The 21,772-nt window shown below is 35.7% G+C and overlaps 2 protein-coding genes across 2 annotated transcripts in view; one reads left to right on the top strand and one right to left on the bottom strand.

The window, feature by feature from the left end:
- LOC129790211 (serine/threonine-protein phosphatase PP2A 65 kDa regulatory subunit) overlaps nt 1-21,772 on the bottom strand; it is a 620,353-nt gene that overhangs the window by 263,399 nt on the left and 335,182 nt on the right. The window lies entirely within an intron of this gene.
- Nucleotides 15,055-21,772, top strand: LOC129790237 (cytochrome P450 18a1). Its single transcript, XM_055827665.1, has 6 exons — nt 15,055-16,395; nt 16,931-17,052; nt 17,155-17,584; nt 17,824-18,088; nt 20,412-20,820; nt 20,926-21,772. The coding sequence occupies exons 1-6, from the start codon at nt 16,044-16,046 to the stop codon at nt 20,941-20,943; spliced, it is 1,596 nt and encodes a 531-aa protein (XP_055683640.1). The 5' UTR covers nt 15,055-16,043; the 3' UTR covers nt 20,944-21,772.

The raw sequence follows: 21,772 nt of genomic DNA, 5'->3' as shown, positions 1-21,772 counted from the left end.
CCAAAAATAAGAAATAAACGTTTGTAGAATAATTCTAAATGTGAGAGAATTTTGGGATTCTGTCAGTCAGTCAGTTTTCTGCTAATCCTGTCTGTTTTTTTTTGCCAATCTTGTCAGTTTTTTGCCGATCCTGCAAGTTTTCTACCATCTTGCCCGTTTCATTTTGAATTTTTAGAAAATAAACCGAATATTGGGGAATAATCCAAACAATTTCTATAAAATCCGAATATTTTCATTAAGACAAACATTTTAACAATATAAACTACTGATCAAACTAATGATTTTAATAATAAATTTGAATTATTAAAAAGGAATGAATAAGATTTCAACTCCTTAATGCTTTCAGTATAAAAAATTATGCTTTTTCTGTTATTTTCATCTATGAAAATTTGACTGAATCCTTTTTTACTCGACTATAGAAGTCATTTAATCCCCCTATACAAATGATACAACTAGAACGAACATGTGATAATATTCATCACATCTTCTGTTCTAAAAATAGTAAAAATAATGTTGAAGATTTTTCTTGTAAGAACTTTTAAAAATTCTTTTTTAAATAAAAAATATTTCAAAAATTTTCTTAAAAGTTTTTTTTATATAAATTTAGTGAATCAAAGTCATATCGAGTTCTTTTGTCTCGGTCGTTTATTTTTGGGAAATTTCCACAGTTGATTGGTATTGCTACCCCGTAGCAACGCGGCACTGCATGCATCCAACTGAATGCAAAGAATATTCTGGAAAAGAATGTATGTGAATGACCATAAGAAGGTGATCCTAGGTCAAAAACACTTGGTAGTGAACCTGAACGAACACCTGAAATGGGTATAAAATGCGGATGGAGGAAAAGTTGATGGCTGAGGTTCTTATACAAAAGAGAAAAATTGGAGGTGAAAAAGTGTCTGATGCAGGAGGTAGGAAAGATCACATGAATGTGCACACAGAGGGGAGATAAAATTGTACAATTTGATCGGGGATCGGTCGTTTTTTTTTCTCACGACCAGCCAAGATAGAGGCATCCGTGTGAGTTTAATCACCTGTGAGAGAAGGGGCGCTCTTATATGTCGGTATAAAAGTGTCCGAATGGCGACTTGTTGTCCATCGACTCTTCGTAGAAAAAGAGCTTTAAATGAAACTAAAAAAAAAGATCAATACCTTTTCGTCTTATGCACCTCTCCCAGCTTCTCTGTTCCATTATAAATCTCTCACTTTATGTGTTGTTCCTGATTCAAATCTTGGGGCATTTTTATAGTGAATCCAAAAGATATGTGGATGGTGGTTTTTTGTCTTGTCCCCGCGTGGAATATAATAGAGATGGTCTCCTCTTTGGGTGCGCGAGATGTCTCGGGTGGTGTGTGCTTGTGGAGCGGTACAAGAAAGAATGCATCTTCTTCCCAGACAGTTCATTATCCCAGATATTACTTCTCTTTTTTGTGTCACTGTCCTCTCCCTGGGTACCTCCTTTGTAATGCTCTGGGTGCGTTCATCAACCCCAAAAGCGACGCATTGCAAACGCGCGGCGTGATCACGGGGTGATTGAGCGAGGGGGCGGTAGGTATAAGTTTAGATGGGTGCTGCTGGTTGGTGTGTGTTCGGTGTGGTGAAAAAGAAGAGAATATTGTCGAAAGTGATTTAGACAGCGAGCAGGTCGTTTCCCTGAAATGTGCGTCTCCGGGTTGGAATTCTTTTTCATCGTCTTCGTTTTGTCTCGCGCGATCTTTAGTCAGTGCATCGACACAAAAGGGTTCTAGCCAACGAGATTGCTTTAATTCCTTGAGAATCCTCATTGTTCATTGACCCGCAGCCGCATGGGTGCGATGGTGAAAAATTCTTCAAGATAAAAATGTTGTTCGAAACACCTCACAATTCACCTCTCGAGGAGTGATCATGCGTGATCATCATGATCAGTGAGAATGGTGCAAACACTATTGTGTGTATTATATAGGTTAGATTTTGTAGAGTTTATGCTATATATAGCTCATCTTAACTGAAAAAAAAGATACATAAATAAATTTTTTAAATGCCAACTTATTTTTCTTTTCTTGGATTTTTTTTTTGCTTTAAAAGCTAGATATTTAAAACAAATTGGTGGAAGGTTAAAGCTTCCTCCCATGAGAGCGTCTGGTCAGTCGATGTCTTCTTTATTGAAACGGGTCAGGTTCAAAAAGACGATTGAACTACCAAAAGTGTCTTTTTTCGGGGAGTTGATTGACTAAACATTTTTATCGTGATGCCGGTATATGTTTGGTGAACTCGGTGAAAAAAAAATCATGATCTTTCTATATAAAATGATCATTAATTTCAGGTTGATGATCTCTGCGGCGTCTGGAATCTCCTTTGCCACACAACCACCTTGTCCAACAATAAATTTGATCTTTGGTGAACAATTCACATTTTTGTTCATCAATTTATTATAGTCTTCTCGTGGGATATTTCTTTTTTTTTTTTTTTTAACTTTTTTTCATTTTGAAAAAAAAAAATTGAAATGGGAACGATGGGTTATTGACATGAATATCGGAGCACTATCCCGCGGGAGCATTTCTTTCCCATATTATAAATTTTCATGGTAACCCGGAGATCGTTTAGAGGGTCGTTGTGGATCAATATTATTTATCATTGTTTGTGGGAGAGTGAGAGATGCGCAACAGGTGAAAAGAATGTACCCATTTTTATCTTCTTTATTTTTTTTGTTCCATTCTGAAAAGATATTTTTACCTCTTCGCATTCCTCGGCATCAATGACCTTTTTATACCTCCGTACAGGGCGAGAAACGCGTGATGAGTTGGATAAAATTCTGAGAAATGCATTCTCAAATATGGAATACCTATGGAAAATTTTCTGATACCCTTCCAAATTGTCTTCTAATATATTTTTCTTGTCCCCTTCTTGATGTATGGAGGAAATAAACAATTTTTTTTGCCTGTAGTGGTGGGAATGATCATGACCAGAAATTAAAATAAAAAATATATGTTGTGGGAAAAAACCATGATTGAAGATCTGATTGAGTTCCTCTTTTGTCGCCATTTGCGCATTAGAAAAATTCTATGCTGTGGTCCACGAAGCTCTATTGCTTTGTATCATGTGACGCAATCCCCCATCCAGGAAACATTGCGCGATCGTGGCGCGAATGATCATCACGGACCACGCAGAGAGGTGGTTGTTGTGTGCAAAATTTCCATATGTGAATAAACTTTTCGCAATCACAGGGCCAACATTTCCAAATGACATTTCTCACCAGAACACGATCAGATCATTCTCATGCCGGCTCATTTTTTTTCTTTAGCATGAATATTGATGATCGCGGGAGGAGGTGGAAGTTTGAAAGATCTTCTGATTGCTATGCGAATGTTTTTCTCAAATTGATTTTATAAGATCACACATCTAAATTCCAATGATGTTTTAGCTTTGATCTCCCCCTCATATGAAGAATTCTAAAATCCAAATTAAAGCTTGGAAGAAAAAAAAATGTGAGGATCGCGTAAAAAATGTTGAAATATTTGTTTTATCACCTTAAAATCCAAGGTGTATCCTTTGAAATATATCATTGTTAATTAATCTGATCTCTGATCTGATTTTTCTCTCTCTCTCGTGAAGGATGGCAGAGGGAAATTTATGTGATTCCCTCACTTGAATGCCTATATTAATTTTGTATTTCATAAAGATTGTCTAGTGAGTGATGTATGCGCGCACGATCTCTGTATTTCCCGAAGTTCATTTTCACCGGAAAATTTACAATAATCGTATTGATTTAATGAGAAGAAATAAAATTGAACCATTATGGAAAATTCTCCATAAAATACGTCGTAAGAAAAGGAGGAAAGAAAAATTAACTGTAGAATTTTATGCGGTTGAGATCCAATAAATGATTTATTTGATAGCATTTAGGTATATATGGCTAAATACCTATGAACTCCCATGATCTGTGGAACTACAGGTCGGTAACCGGCCTTCTGGTGTCTCTCGTAAAGAAATATATGTATAATAATGTGTAAAAACTCAAAATGAATTCTTATGCGCGATCCGGCGTTGACGTGAAATATGATTTAATTGGATGTGTGTTTAAAAATCTCGTTGATTCTTAGCGCGCGCGCGTTCACATTTAAATGATGCCTGAGAGTTCTATATTCTCGTATTTAAATTTAATTAATTTATTTTTTTCCCCACTCTGTCAGAGAAAACAACCAAAATGCGGAATTTCAAATGAATCCCAATTAAATATTTATGCAAAAGTGATCGTGCGTAGATGTGTCGGACGCTGAGGTGAGGTAAGGTGGAAGAATTTTCGCTTTCAGATTTTTATGGGCTTCTCCAAATAGGCATCATCCCATTTCTGCGACAGGCATTTTATTGGGGAATGAATGACGTCAAACACTCCATTTCGTTTAGACTTTTTCCACACTTTTTTTTTCTCTTACACCATTAGAATGGGTTATTGTGTCAAGTCGACACGTTTTATTCCTTCGCTCTTTGTAGGTCCCCACGTATGAATTTATTCTACGCGCAAAAATTGGTGTTCTTTTGATCTCTTCTTCTTGCTTCTCAAGAACAGAATTTTATTTTCACTCCTCTTTGGTAAATCAATTTGGGTTGTTTTTTTGTTGTTCTTGTCCCCCATTATCCTCTATTTGGTGAGAAATCCAGAATTTCAAGAATCATTGTTTGTCGATAGAGTTTGGGTCTAGTTTCCGATCCATTCATAGGCGAGATATTTCGTTTTTTGCCCCATGAGAAATTTCTACAAGAAGTTGTATCGTAAGATAGTAATCTCCATATTAGGATTCTTCCAGAAATTTCCATTTCGAATTTTCTAATGACCCCGTGGCGGCTCGTTTATGTATACCCCAATCCCGGACAGAGATTGTGAAATAGGTCTCTTGAGAAATATATAACCTATTCTCAAGAAAGGGGGTTTTATATTATTATACCCAAAACGATCCTCTTCCACGACCATATATGAATCAATAGGTGGAATGTTAATGGTTAAATAAAATCGTCCCATTCCATTTTTCACCATGTTCTGCACACCACACAAGATATTTCAACGGAAGACCTTGAGAAGAAGAGTTGTTTAGTTTGGGAAGAAGTCACACTGGTTTTTTTTTCCTTCAATCTTTCTTTCTTATTCCCAACACCCCGAATGAAAGATTCCATTCCAGGATAGGAACGTTGATGACGCATTTTGCGCGATTTTTTTGACGCCTCTTTTTTGTATACCACGTAACTCAATCAGGGATCATTTACACACCCTTGCGCAATTTTATGAACACTTAGATATTCCTTAATTCCCTAGAGAAGCAGAAAAAAAAGCTTTTAAAACAAAAATGGCGAGGACTACATTGTAAAAAAACGGCTAAGTCGGTTCGGAGCCCATACAAAGTTAGCCGGTTTTACAATGTAGCCCTCAATGGTTTAAAATAAAAGTTCTTGAAATTTTCGTAAGAAGACTGAGCAAGATATTTCTCTTAAAAACGTTAGACATTCTCTTTTAGTGGCATTGTTAGAGGATGTGTATGAATATCTGATATCCCCTATATATTTTCTTAGATAGGAAACGTGAAAATAAAAAAAAACGGATTTTTTTCAAAATGTCAAATTTAAGAATTAAACGTCAAACGTTTGAAAAGAAACGTCAAATGATTGAAAGAAAGCGTCAAATAATAAAAGAAAAGAAATGTAAAACTTTAGAAAAGAAATGTTGATCCCTAAAAATGAGAAGATTAAACAAGCTAAGAACACAATGATAAAAAAAGTTAAAAAAAAAAGTAATATTAAATGTTAGAAAGATAGTAGAAATGAAAACATTAAAAAAATTAAAGAATCACAGCTAAAATAAACGTCGTGTTGGAAAATTCAAACGTAGAATGGCACATTCAAATTCTTATAAGCAGCTAATTTGAAAAGATAGCCATTTTTTTTTTTAAATTGTGTCGCCGTTTATAGTGTCGTATTGAAATATTAAAAGATGGGAGAATTCTTTCGATGTATAAAATCTTTTGTTGCTGAGTGTACCTACGCCAGCAAAGAAACTCCACTTATTGCGTTCTATCGATAGATTTAGTGGGAAAGAATGTTCGTGGTCACAGGATTCTGATGATCTCACAGAGGGAAGATTTTACCAAGAAGCTTACCTCCGAGAAAATGCGTCATTCTCGTGGGATTTTATCTGTAACGAGGTAAATTGTCGCTTCGCTCCAATTTACCTCGCCCCGCTTCGCGCAAATTTTAAAGAAAGAAAAAAATTTTAATGGAAGATAGATATCGAAAGAATATCTAAAATATTGGTAAGAATTAAATATTTTACATGAGAAAGAAGTTTCAAATGCAAAAAATAAGAATTTTCAATTTTTCCCTTGAAGTTTAGACATATTTTTGACTGAAATCAGATTTTTGCATTTTCTGGCTCTCCTGTTGATTTTAGAGCAAATCTGAATGGATTTTTGGGTCATCCCGTACCCGCAGGTTCGTCGATGAGCCTGATCGATATGTACCAAAGGGAAGTTTCAATTCCAAAAAATAAGAATTTTCATTTTTTCCTTAAAGTTTAGGCTGAATTTTTGGCTAAAATCAGTTTTTCGCATTTTCTGGCTCTCCTGTTGATTTTAGAGCAAATCTGAATGGATTTTTGGGTCATCCCGTACCCGCAGGCTCGTCGATGAGCCTGATCGATATGTACCAAAGGGAAGTTTCAAATACAAAAAATAAGAATTTTCAATTTTTCCTTGAAGTTTAGGCTGAATTTTTGGCTAAAATCAGTTTTTCGCATTTTCTGGCTGTCCTGTTGATTTTAGAGCAAATCTGAATGGATTTTTGGGTCATCCCGTACCCGCAGGCTCGTCGATGAGCCTGATCGATATGTACCAAAGGGAAGTTTCAATTCCAAAAAATAAGAATTTTCATTTTTTCCTTAAAGTTTAGGCTGAATTTTTGGCTAAAATCAGTTTTTCGCATTTTCTGGCTCTCCTGTTGATTTTAGAGCAAATCTGAATGGATTTTTGGGTCATCCCGTACCCGCAGGTTCGTCGATGAGCCTGATCGATATGTACCAAAGGGAAGTTTCAATTCCAAAAAATAAGAATTTTCATTTTTTCCTTAAAGTTTAGGCTGAATTTTTGGCTAAAATCAGTTTTTCGCGAAATTCAAAAATTCGCAAAAAATGCACGACTTTTATATGGTGGCTACCTGAAGGGGGGGCTTTTGGGGGAAAATGAATACGGCCATCTGAAACGGCCTGTTATAAGGAGCCTCTGTACCAAATTTCATCGCGATCGGACAAACGGTGTAGATTTGTATAGCTGTACAGACACGAAGATTACCAACAAACAGACCTTTCTTTATTATATAGATATTGACTATTTCACACACTCCTTTCTTTATATAACTCAGCAATTTGTATAGAAAAACAATGAATAAGTGGACAATAAACTCTACAATGAATGCATGAAGAAAGGCACCAGATTGCACTGGAAAATTTAATCTTTTTGAACTTTATTTCATAGTTAAGTGACATTTTATTACTTCATCAAAATTCATTATTTACTCTGTACTGTACGAGCTGTAATAGCGTCCTATTGGGAAAATACGATTATAGTGTTTTATGGCAATTTATGTAAATTAGATTAAAAAGAATATTTAATTATATTGTAAAAAATTGTAAAATATTCATTATTAGGAGATCGTAGAGTATTTTTTTGCTGTCTCCTCAATTCTATGCGATGAAACACATTGATGTTGGCCTTCAAAAACGCGATTTTCACGGTAGGTCTTCGTTCTTTTGAGATTCTTCTCTCACTCTTCAGGCTTCTTTCTCCTGGGTGTATAGAGGTAGCGTTCAAAAAAAATCGCTGCCGGTGAATTAATTTAAATTTTTGATGATGATGAAAAAAGAAGCCATACAATCGTACATTGAGGGGGAAATAGTGTAAGAAAAATAGCTAAGACCTTTTCATATTCCTTCCATGGTGGTTTTCAGTAGGGACAATGAATTCCCAAAAATTTCAAGTTCCTACAGCAAGGTCAGGATTTACCAAAATGAATGGATGACATAAAAAAAGCTTTATTGAGCAATAGAAATGCCCTCTAAATAGCTTAGTGATGGTATTGATGACACTTTTCGTCTATAAGGCTTCCACAGATAAGGCTATAATGATGTTAGATTTCCTCTAATTGAGAATGCTTTTTGTTAGACTCTGCCACTAACATTTGCATCAATAAAATTTTTCATGAAAATCTTGAAATTCAAGAGCGTCACAATACACGTGGTATAATTTTTGAATTTTCATTTAATTTTTTTTTAGACAATTTTCTGAGGTCATAAAAATCTTTAAACTAATAAATTAATTAATATTTAGAGGATTGGAGGTGAAAATTGAAAATTCTGTAACCTCCACATTGAACTCTAATTTATCAACGAACTTTAGTGGCATTTTAGGGAATTATTATTTGAAAAAAGTAAAATTTAATTTTGTTTACGAAAAAAAATATTATTAAACAAGAATTAAATTGCTTTGATACGATTTTACTATCTTATGTGTTTGTTGAGTAGCTTAGAATTGAATCTATCTATTTTGATTGTTTTTCCGAAAGATATTTTCAGCAATCAAAATCAAATTCACAGACCAGAAAAAAAATATAATAAATAATAATATGCAAAATCAGTGTGAGATTTCGATAAACTTCTTGCTAGAATTCCTTAATTATGTTGTTTATTTCTCATGAGTTTTACGATTTTTATTCTCACGTCTATTTGCTGATTTTTTTCCAATCTTTTTCTCTCCTCACAGCTTTTGGCAATCGTGTGTTGATAATTACTTGATAGACGCGCGAATTTGTTTTTTTCTTTAATGCCCCTACACACGTCGATAGTGAGAGATACTTAAAAATTCAAATATAAACCTGAAATTCGTCCTTGGCATTGTTCAATGTACACTTCACCCGCGCGACTTTTATTCTGATCGTCTAGAGATGGTGCCGCAGAAAAGAACTTCTCGCGCGGATGGCTCTCCAGAAGATGGAGATTTATGAATTGATTTAATTATTGCCAAGACTGGCTTCTCTAATCTCTGTTTGTGCGATGCCATTTTTTTGTGCTATGTGTGGTGTCTGAAATGAGTCTGCAAAAATTATGTACAGCAGCAAAATAAATTTTCTACGTTGTGTGCTTATTAGGAAGTTTTCCAGGCGAAAAAATTGGCAGTGGAAAGCTCTGGGCAATTAATCACTTGAAGCGCGTTATTTAGAAAAAAAATCATATAATGCTAAAGATCATGAAAAATCATCAAACAAGCTAAACACAATGCAGTGGAAAATTTCTAAGACATTCTTCATCATATGCAATGTGATGATTTGCTATCCTCCCCACGCCTACTCTCGCACAGATTTTCACTCCTACAGCTAATGCTTGGTATAGTTTATTCTAGTTCGTTGTCTCTATGAAACCTCTTTTCTCATTTTGTCATCAAATGCGCATTAGATGTTATTGTCAGTGCGGAGGGTAAGAAAGGGGCAAGATTATCTATATATATTATTTGGTTAGCTAACATCGTTAATTTACTCAAAAATTCTAATCAAGCACTTGATTGGTGGCCAATAAAATGCAATTCACACTTTATATTAGTCTTAAATTTTTTTTGGGTAATATGTGGGGTCAAATACCGTGAATGGGGGTGATTTTATGACGCATATTGGTGTATTTACGTTTAATTACAATATTAGTTTTGATTTACTATTATTTCAATGATTTCTATGTATATACATTTAGCTAACAATAAGTTAAACAAAAGTTGAATGAATTTTCGTTATTCTTTTAGAATTCAATTCATCCCTTTATTAAAGGCTAAAGAAGATCAGAAAAGGGTTTAGGAAAAATTTCGAAATTATCATAAATATACTTCCCAGTATCATTCACTTTAGCAATTTTAACTGAAATATTTCACATTTTTTCCACTTTGTATGTCTTCACGCAGGAGATTAAAAGGTGCAAAAAGGTGATCAAATACTTAGTAATTATCTTGTTAAGTGTATTTATTTCCATGCTGCGGCTTGTGTCAGTTTTTTCCCTCCCATTCATTGTCTTCAATGAATTTTTCATTCATTGCACACAAAATGTTGCCGTGAGCGATTTTATGATTACATGTCTCGCATGACATTCAGGTGTAGTTGAGTTATTTAATGGCCAATAAATCTAATCACTCAATTAGTCGTCAAAATACCTGTAGTTTTCACCCCATAAATTTTAAATTGAATCACATTATATCCACATGCTGATCGTTGTGTAGCAAGAGATGAATAAAAATCCTCATGATGTTCGGGTAAGAACTGGAAAATTATGTAGAGGCAAATGAATAAAAAAAAATTAAATCTTTTACCAAAGCACCATAAAAAAGATTAGAATTTCCGGTTGCAATTATTGTTTTATTTTAAAATACATTTTATAAAAAAAGAGAGTCATAAAATATTGAAGATGATAAGTTTTTTTTGTCAAAATCAGTGGTAATTTTTTGCAGGATTGTAGAGTGTCAAATTTATACGCATTTTGGTATATAAATGCGATAAATTGCATCACAAATTATGTTGTACATTTTGTCACGATAAGACACTCAAATTACTCCCTATCGCGACTATGAATGAAAGCTTAATCAAACTTTTTTTTTGTCGAGCATAAAATGACTTTTGTTGTTTTGATCCCCATTAGAAAAATTACTCAATTACGCAATTCACTTCTTTGCGCATTTCTTTATCAAAAATATTCTTTATTATTTAAAACTCTATTACTTTCTTATATGTATGTGCTTGATTTTTCGTGAACGTGCCTCTTTTTTGTGGGAAAACGTATAAGAATTGATTTCTTACTTAAGCTGATAACACGATATGATGTTTATTTTTCTTTAACTGTAAAGGGAAAACCAGAGGAAATGAAAAAAAGTGTTTTTGTCATTGATTACCAAAAATATGTTTTTTTTTAAATCTTTAAATAATTCCCTTACATAGTCATTGATAAACAATAATAAAGAATAAGAACGAATTTTTGCATGAAAATATTCAGAACTTCGGAAATATTCTCATTGTTTGCCAAAATTTGTATATTTCGCCAAAAAAAAACTCATAATTCTACAGATAACCACCTCTTAATTTTTAGATCTAAAAAGGCTCAGATTGAAAAGTGAAAGCCAAAAAAGTACTAAATTAGTTTCTCAGAAGTACTAAATTAAGCAAAAACAAAGTTGTTCGATTCATCGTTCTAAAGAGGTTCTGACTGAGGATTAAAGATCTTAGAAGAACTGAGTTCTAGCCTTAAATAAATTCAAGACAAAGAAAAGTTATTTGGTTTTCAGTTCAAAAAAGCTCATATTAAGAAAAAAAAGCCTAAAATGTACTAAATTGAAACTAAAACAATGTTTAATCGTTTTATTATTATAAAAAGAGGATGAGATTAAAGAGCAAAACTTAAAAAGTACTTATTTGAAGCTGAAATAAAGTTATTCGTTTTATTGCTCTAAAAATGATTAAATTGAAAAGCAAAACCTAAGAAGTACTAAATTCAAGCCTAAAAAGTACGAAATTGAAACCAAAATAATGTTTATTGTTCTAAAGAGGATCAGCTTGAAGAGTAAAACCTGATATTACATTAGGCCTCAAAAGATTAGGTTATCTTGATTTTAGTATTTATTTCCGAATACCACCGTAAGAATTCAAAAATGAATAAGCTCCTTTCAACTTTTATAAAATCTTGCATCATATTGCAAATTGATTTCTCCAATTTCTCTGATATTTCATACAATACCAAAAAAAAAAGGTCCAATAAAGCAATGTTCAAAGATTCTTTTTTTAAATCAACTTTAGATAAAGAAATCACAAAAGGGATGCAAAAGAAATGCTATAAGAAACAAAAATTGAGAGCAATTTTTCCAATTATGTGGCATGATTTTTGAATGACTTTTTATTTGATAATTTTTGAGCTAAAAATTGCACAAAGTATCACTTTTAAACGCACATGATAGAAAGAAAAAAAAAATGATTGTGAATGAGGCAAAAGAGGATGAATGTGTGTAGTAATGGAGAGTGAGAAAATCATTATAGTAAATAATCAAATATAATTAATGTATGTTGCTCACATTTGACCCCATCGTGGTGTTATATTGATAAGTGGGCAAATGTACAATATTATATTTTTATTCGCAAACAAATAATCACGATTGGAATATTGTTTTATATGGATCTAACTTGGAGTGTGAGATTGAGCGAAGGAGGGTGGGAAGCTGGGTGGGAACACGTGTTTTCCAAAGACATCAAATAAGCAAACAGCAAAATTGATAGACATGTGTGGTGTATGGAAAAAAGGAGGTATAAGTATACTTTCAATTTCAGCATAAATCAGAATGATCTAAAAAGTGATTCTATATACACTTGCTTCACACAGCGGGGTATTAAATTTATTGTCATTGTAGAATTCATTGCACTTTGGCGGTGCAACGACGTAAATAGTAAAGGCTTTTATTTTTTTCTCTTTAATAACTTTTCCATTTAAATTAATATTTCTCGATAGCAATGCACTCTAATTGGAGTGACTATGTGGGTATATTATTATACATAGAGCTTTACTTGCATTTTTCGTGTAAACTAGCCTCTCGTGCTCACATGAGAGTGAGCAAATATAAAATGAAATATTTTGTGTTATTGAACTTGTCTGGTGTTTGTCCTTTGGAATGATCATTTTGTCTGATTCACAGGCACATTTCATCATCACTTTTTCCATGAAATGTAGCTCCCCAGGAGAGGGGCTACAAATTTTTTCTTCTAAGATTAACTCGCGCAATCGGCAACATCAATTGGGGCTTACCCATAAGCGCCAATGTGCAGTAAATCCCTACTTAGCGACAAGATGATTGTGTGGTGTGGAAAAGTTTGCCATAGCATTGCCCATTTGGCGCAAAAAGCACAAAAACACGTCTCTCAAATAGATAATAGCATATTCGTGTGCATTCTACAAAGTCAATAACACTGCAAGTGTCTCCCAAATGCCATTTCCTTCACTCGCGCCACCACATGATAAGAGGCGCGATTCCACAAAATGCTGGAATGCTGAACCTCAGTCGCCGCCGTCTCTTTTAGGAATCAAATTATGGTATGTAATACCCAAAAAAAAACTTCTGTATGTGCATGTTGTCCGGGTTTTGATTAATGAGTCACGCCGTGACCATCGTTTGGGTCAAGTTTACCACTATTTTCCAGGGTCATGGTGAACTTTCTTTCTCGCTCTTCGCACTCCTCCTCATAAATATTTACACAAAATTATCTTACATCCCATTGAGAAATGCATGAACTTTGGCCATTTATGTGGGAGAATGATGTGGAAGAGACACAACATGTGCTTATAATCACGAATACTGGAATGCATTTAAAAATAATTAAAATTAATCATTTCGGTCTACGACAAAAATATTGATTTTTGACCCAAGACGATTTCTTTGTCTCCTTTCAACTTATAAAAGTTCTAAAGAGAAATGTTAATTCTAAAGGAGTTTTGCTTTACTTTTGCTTTGCAATTTAAGGACCAGCAATGATAGTATTAACTCATCTTAGGTAGAGTAATTTTTATATACATAATTAACTTTTTGCGTAAAAGTTCGTGGAAAAGGAATTTATTCTTTTCTGTATGAGAAAATCGCACATTCGATTGGAATAATCAGGACACGAATGATCATCTAAAAAGATTAAGAAATTACCAAAGAAACTTCGGTTTTTTTTCCATTGGCATCACCTCGAAACGAAACAAAAACCAGCAAGGACTTTCCCAAAAATGCAAGAAATTACGTCACGGGGATGTATGGGAAATATCTTTGACGATTTATTTTATTCTTTTTAATCTCAAAAAGTTTACATGTCCTCGTTAAAAGTATTTTAATGCTTCATGTCTTAAGAGAGGCAAAAAGATTGCTGACGTCACTCCTTGCATTTTTGGGCAAGTTTTTGCTGGACTTTCCCAATTGATCTCAGTAGATTATGGGAATTTTGAACATTATTGTTTTATTCTTCTTTGATTTTCTACGCGTGTTCCGATTCTTTTCTTGAATGACAGATTTTCCCTATCAAACCGGGTAAGCTTCTTTTCTATCTTACATCTTTTTCTAAAATCGCGAAAATTGCTAAAATTATAAATTAAGAATATAAAATTATCAAACCTTCACAATTTAATAGTTGTAGTTTCATAGAAGAATTTTACAAAAAAAAATAATACTTTTTTGGGCCCTCTTAGAGCTTTTGATAAGTTATTTAAGTCTCCTAATTTGTGCCGAAATTCTAGTTAATGTTGTTGAAAATTTTGGTGTTTTCTCATTATTATTTCCACGATGAAAATAAGCGCATTATTTTCTGAATAAAGTGCGTCAAACATTGTAAAATTTAGTGTTTACACGAAAATTTATGACTTTCTGTACCATATGTTTTTCAAACGATTTTTTCTGAGAGACAAAAAACAATGAAAATTGTTTTTCTAACACCCAGTTCAATGTGAATGTTCTTATCGATCATCAGTTATGGAGAAAAAAAAACATTTCTTGATCATTTTGAAATTGGGATCAGTTATTATGATGCAATCCTTATAACAGAGCATGTTTACAAGAATTTTCCAAGAAAGATCATCGATCTTTGTGAACTCCTGATCCTCACACTGATCATCAATATTGATCGTAGATGCAACACGCAACATTTTAGGAGGGAAAATGTTGACTGCGAGAGACTCGCATTATATATGGGTTTTGGTGCATTCATAATTTCATCCCCGAATAAGATACCACGCGGTATTTTCCGTTGTATGATCCGCGCGATCGCAATGAAGGGGGCCAAGTGATGATGATGTGTGTTTATGTGTAAATAGTGTGTATGGGGTGGGGAGGAAGCACCGCGATTATGACGACGTCAGAGTGGGTAAATGATGGGGAGGCCTACTTTCCATAAAATCATCTCTCTCTCTGTGTGCTGCGATAGTGTGTGGATTTTTGTTAAAGAGAAGAAACAAGCAAAAAAAAAAAAACTACGATCGCTCCAGTATGAGTTTTGACGCGCGACTGATCGGTTATTTATCAATGTGCCGCTGACGCGAAGCATCTCTTTCTCGCCTTCTGTCCCACCGTATTGGCTATGTTGGCGCGCACTACTGGTGGCCACTCTCTAAGCCCACATAGTGGAGAGAAGTGTATTATATATAATTTAGTGAAGATAAGAAGTGGAAAAAGATCAATGGAGTGGAATGTGGGAGAGTGAGAGAGGCATACGCCGAGATTGTGTGTTGTATCGTTGAATCTCTTGGACACAAAAGTTCGAATATAACAAAATGCACACACATGGTGGGCATTTGCGGTTGGTTGTGGTTGCGGAGTGAGTGAGATGATGATCATTGGGTTGGCTCTCGGCCAACAAAAGGCGATCGTTCCATCTCAAAAAACCGATCGCCACGCGATTTCCCCACTCAAAAATCAACATTTCCAACTCAATTGTATTTGCCTTTGGCTTTGCTGGTGCGACGATCGCGTACCCAGGCACGATCTTTCGAAGCTGCTCCTGCTCTTGGCTGCTGCTCTCTCGCGAAGTGCGTTCGAAATGTGTTGTATATAAATACCCCTCTACTGCTGGATTGAGACCCAGAGGCCGGCAGCTATAAAAGTCGCAAGGACATGTAGAGTCTCTATAGTGTCTGCTACATTTAACGTGAGAACGGACTGTTACTGCACAACACACTTTTTTTTCACAAACTTCAACATCTCTCTTGTGTGGACAATTTTTGCGGTTCATCGTGTGCTCGCAGTGCCAAAAAAAAATAATAAAATTTTCGCAGAGATTTTATTTTTCATGCTCTTTTTTTCTCGCGAATAAATCACAAAATCTCGTGCTCAAATTCTTCTTCAAATCTGCAAGAAATAAAAAAAAGAAGGATTTTCACTACCAAAGCTAGAGATTTTCTTCGTGAAGTTGAGGATTTTCTGGAAAAAAGACATTTTCGGATTTTTTTGAGACTTTTTTTCTGATTGAAAGACTTTTCGTTGTTGGACAAAATGTGGAGTGATTTTGATGTGAAGGAGGTGAGAAGTTGTCTCTATGTGTTTATAAGTGTCCTACTGCTGGTGGTGCTGATGCAGTGGCTCCTCAAGTGCTACAATGAGATCAAATTACTACCACCGGGACCGTGGGGTATTCCAGTGATGGGATACCTCGCCTTCCTTGGTCAGGAGAAGCACACGCAGTACATGGAGCTGGCTAAGAAGTACGGCGGTGTATTTAGTGCTCGTCTCGGGACTCAGTTGACCGTAGTTGTGAGTGACTACAAGGTGATCCGTGATACCTTCCGGAAGAAAGAATACACCGGACGTCCCGATACTCCTTTCATACAAACCATGGATGGTTTTGGTGAGTCTCCTCAAGTTACTTCTTTTTTCTTTCTGTGCTAAAGTTTAAGTCGTGCTTCAGCTATCAATTGATTTTTCTTGCATAAAAGTGTCAGATTAAATCGTAGCAAAATAATTTCTTTGGTGGAAAATGTTAAAATCGGTAGTGCTGGTTTGAAGGGAAAAAAAGATCTCTTTATAAAAGTCCGTTACTTGTGAGTCAGTTTTATTTGCTGAAAGAGTTTAAAATTTTTAATTATTGTCTCACTGGTCTATCCTTGAATTTCAAATTATGAAATGAATTCTAGATACAAAAAAAAATTAACTGATCTTTTGCACTGTGGGAAAAGTTTTTGGGGCTTTTGGTGCAAAGTTGAGTGCCCTTACCACTTTTTTTTTTCTACAATCCAATATAAATCATGCAATTGGTAGCTGAAAAACACCAATGAAATATCAATGAAATTGTGCAGAATGGAAAGAAAAGAATATAATAATTTAAAGTTGAGTAAGACATCGCGTTGTGATTGCTAATCGGGGTGCTTTTTCTCATGTCACAGGAATCATAAATAGTGAGGGAAAATTGTGGAGGGATCAGAGGAGATTTCTACATGATAAACTTCGGCAACTCGGTGTGACGTACATGGGAAAGGGGAAGGATGTCATGGAAAAGAGGATAATGGTGAGTAATCCCGAGCTAATGCAAGATCGCGAGGAAAAGCGTCAAAGTTCGCATAATAAATCAGAGAAAAAAAATTTTTTTCTTTAAATTTCCCTTCTGCAGACCGAAGTGAATGATTACTTGACAACACTATCATCATCAAATGAAAAATCAATCGATATGAGCCCCGTGCTGGCAGTTGCAGTTAGCAATGTAATCTGCAACATTATGATGTCTGTGAGATTTTCGCTGGATGATCCGAAATTTCAGCGTTTCACTTGGCTCATTGAGGAGGGTATGCGACTATTTGGTGAAATAACTACCGTAGACTACATTCCACCCATTCAATACCTGCCTGGGAATTTAACGGCCAAAAATAAGATTGCGAAGAATCGAAAGGAAATGTTCCAATTCTACCGTGAGGTGATCGATGAGCACAAAAGTACGTTCGATGCCAACAACATTCGTGACTTAGTCGACATGTACTTAGCTGAAATTGAGAAAGCCAAAGAAGAAGGTCGCAGTAGTGAACTATTTGAAGGCAAAGATCATGGTAAGTGTGTGAGTTTAGACGCTATATTCACAATCTCGTAGTTGATTTTCCCATTTGAGCACAAAAACAAGTCGTTTGGCGCTACGGCACCGCGACATTCCCCATACGACATTTTCGCATTCCAATCCGATTGATGTCTCAATTTTATATAAATGTACATATATTTTTTTAATTTATTCCTCTGTCTTCTTCACATTTCCCATCAACCTCCCCCCACCCTGAAAATGTGGAAAATATAGAACAACAAATTATGCAAGTGATCGGTGATCTCTTCTCGGCTGGCATGGAGACAATTAAGACCACCCTCCTATGGATCAATGTTTTTATGCTTCGCAATACGCATGTGATGAAGAAGGTACAGGAGGAATTGGATCTTGTTGTGGGACGTAGTCGTTTGCCACGAATTGAGGATCTACCCTTTCTCCCATACACCGAGAGTACAATTTTGGAGGCAATGCGACGATCGAGTATCGTCCCACTGGCTACAACTCACTCACCTACAAGGTAAATTACATACATATGCCTCTATATACATTTTCTTTGAATTTCCCCCACTGCCATGGGTACACACCTTTCTGTGACCAACACACTGCATTATTTACCTATATTTTTTCGCTATGTGTGCGGTTACAACACCTCAATGGTGACAACCTTTTTTTTGCCGCACGATCGCGAGATTTAACATAAGATCCGCTCTCGCACATGGAAAGGTCATTAAACTCGCGATCGCTTAAAGATTTTCTTACACTATTTTTCCACCACAATCTCTATAATGGATTTTTTTTTATGTTTGTAATTTCAAATAATCTCCTCGATAAGCATAAAAAAACTCATGATCTGCTTGTAAAATACCCAGCTGGGTATATGAAGAAGAAAAAAAAACAATGTGTGAGAAGTCGAATAAAAACAGACCTATATTCCATATCGAACCTCTGGGAGTCAAGTTGATAAGAGACGAACTCTGCTGAGTGCATTACGTAAATGATGGCGAGAAAAACTAGTATAAGAGATCTAATTTCACTGCGATCTTGGTGTGATCTTACGCGTGATCCCTCACACCCCATTGAAAGATGATCACCATCCGACGCATTTTATTCACATCGGAAATCGATCGGAAGTGATCCTCGTTTATGAGAAAAAAAAAAAACGAAGAGAGAGAATAAAGGATCGCTAAAAGATATACAATGAAGAGTTATGATTTTAATGATTGGTATGCGATCCCGCATCAATGTGCAACACTTTGCGCGTAACACAGTTCAATAAAATCTAGTGTAAACAGAGAGGAATTGAAGGTCGGCCAATATCACAGAAAAGAAACCCCCTCCCCCCGCCTAAGTGGTATGTGTGTTATGTAAAATGTGTGTACAATTGAAAGAAAAGATAATTGTCTAAATATGTGTGCAATGTCTTTCGATAAATGTGGTGGAATTTTATCTCCATCTCACTCACATTGTGGCTTTCGCGGTTTTATGTACCGAATAACTTGTTTTTATATAGTCACAGCTCAATAAAGCACATAAATATAAAAGAGGTGTGTAAAGAAAATACACAATGAAAGGCAAGATGTGCATAAGATGCAGATGTAAAAAAAAAGCTATGGAGAGGCTAAGTGCAATTTTATGCAATAAGCAATAAAATATATGACAACATAATTGATGGTGTATTGAATGATCGCACAAGATCACTCAGCGGTGCGTTTTTCAAAGTTTTTCTTCCTATATTGGTGGATGGATGAACTGAATTGGAGATTGAACACGAGAACGAGGAAGAGAGAGAGATGATCGTGTATGGATTGAGTGGAAGAAAGATAAAGAAATAAATAAATGAAAAAAAAAAACAATTCAATGTGCGTGGATAAATGGAGGAGGCAGAGAGAGAGAGAAGAAAAATCACGATAAACACGCGACAAATTCCTTAAGCGCGGAGCGTATAAAAATGCTAAAAGACAGAAGAGGCAATCCCAGTGATCACTGATCGCGTCACACGATCGCGGTGGAAGCAGCGAGCCCCAAACTAACGGTGAGTCTTGTAAAACTCCCCATACTCCATCCACCAAGACGATCCAACCGAGACATGGAGAGACCTCAAAGAACTGATGATTGTGGTTGTGTTCTGGGACGCGATCGTCAATACACGTATTCCCCGCGAGACGATCTGGGCGCGATCATTCAGTCGCGGCGGCGGAGTCCAGGCGAAAGTGAAAGTACATCCAACACCGCTGAAATGCACGACTCTTTTTTAATACCCCGCGTGTCTGTGTGTACTGTTAGGTCCGCTTTCTTCACACAATTCTTAGATGGGCGCTAGAATGAGAGAAAAAATGTCTCAAGAGTTTCGTCTGCGAGGAAATTGATCGATCATCCAAATGACCTTTCCGTCGTGTCTCGCGCCGTGCGCATCGTACGCTCAGGGAATCCCCGAGTTATTTTAATGCAGCTTTAGTCATTCCACCACCACATTGACTATACTTAATTGCACGAGAGGTGTCTTAAAGTGCTTAGATTTATTCAATGTAGCTGCTTTGGCCTAATTAGGCTAAATCAGATAAAAAGTTAAAATGATCTTTGTTGAAATTCCTTTCTTATTTAGGATATTTTTGAAGGAACTGTATTAGTCTTTAATTATTAGATTTTTTCCTTACTAACTAGTCTAGGTCTGACTTCATTGACGCCATTTTTTTTTCAATACATTTTTGTACCCAATGACTGTATTTTGAAGAATTTAATTATTTTAAAAATGTTTTGTGTTTTGCACCCTACTAATTGAAAATTTATAACTATGAAATGCTGAGGGTTCCAATGGATTTTTTCTCTTCCTATCTTTCCAGAGATGTCAACTTGAATGGCTATGTAATCCCTGCAGGAGCACATGTGGTTCCACTGATAAACAGTGTCCACATGGATCCCACTCTGTGGGAGAATCCTGAGGAATTCAATCCAAATCGCTTCATTAATGCAGAGGGTAAAGTACAGAGGCCAGAATACTTTATGCCATTCGGAGTGGGTCGTCGCATGTGCCTCGGGGATGTTCTAGCAAGGATGGAGCTCTTCCTTTTCTTCTCCTCCCTCATGCATACGTTCGACCTGAAGCTGCCCGAAGGGGAACCCATGCCGAGTCTTAAGGGTCAAGTTGGCGTCACAATCACCCCCAAGGCATTCCGGGTCTGCCTAACACCACGACCACTGGCTGTGCCTCAGGTGATTGTGAGTGATCCTGTGACGGGGACTCTGAGAAATGTAGGGTCATATTGAGACATATGCGGTAAAGTACGCGAGAGAGAGAAAGTACAAAAAGGAATTTCTTTTCTTTTCTCTGTTTCATGGTTGAAACCCCAACAACAGATCACGCACACTCCTTAGAAATGCACAAGATTTCGAAGACCTTTTACGCAAAGAAACACACACACACACAAACAAACATTCCTGTGCCACAGCGGAGGGAAAAAAAGAGAGAACAGAGAAATTTTCGCCAAGACTCCCCGATAAAAAAAGATCCCAGAGCACGGTTTCGGTTCCTAAGTTTAATCTCAAATGGAAGGTCAAGGATCAATACAAGTGAAAAAAAATCAACTCCACACGAGAGGAAAAAAATCTTCAAGAGTCCCATAAGAAAAACCAATACATGAGAACTACAGTACATGCTGCCAAAATTGCACACACTCCATAACATAATGAAGAAATTTTCTGTTTAATTCTGCAACAAAGCATTGCAAAGCCGGGAGACGTAGATGAATGTATAAGAAAATGAGATTCAATGCTAGTCATTGTGTGTAAGTGCGAGGGTAAGTGGATTCAATGGAAGAGCAAATGGAGATTACAAAGTATGTAAAAAAAAAATCCTACCCTCATGCCAATAGAGTCACAGATGAAAAGAAGAGAAAAAAAACAATAAAATATTAAGAACATCACATGGAGATGGGAGGCAGGAAAGAGCAAAAATCCACCCCAATAATGTGTTCAGTAACTCTAGCGACAAACTTATTTTGTGTACAACATTTTTTTTTTAATTTATGAAAAAGAAGTTCTTTCGTAGATTTTAGGTGTTAAAATGTTTAAAAGTGCTATTTCATAGTAATGTTTTAATCATTCTAGGATGCCAAATTGTATTGACAACGCAAGCATTCCAATTTTCTCTTTATTATTTTTTTATTGCATGGAAATTCACAATAAAAATATTAAGTACCAAAAA

Source organism: Lutzomyia longipalpis, chromosome 2 (genome assembly GCF_024334085.1).
Source record: "Lutzomyia longipalpis isolate SR_M1_2022 chromosome 2, ASM2433408v1".
Lineage (NCBI taxonomy): Eukaryota > Metazoa > Arthropoda > Insecta > Diptera > Psychodidae > Lutzomyia > Lutzomyia longipalpis.
The sequence above is the reverse complement of the archived record's forward strand: the minus strand, read 5'-3'. Positions and strand labels throughout refer to the sequence as shown.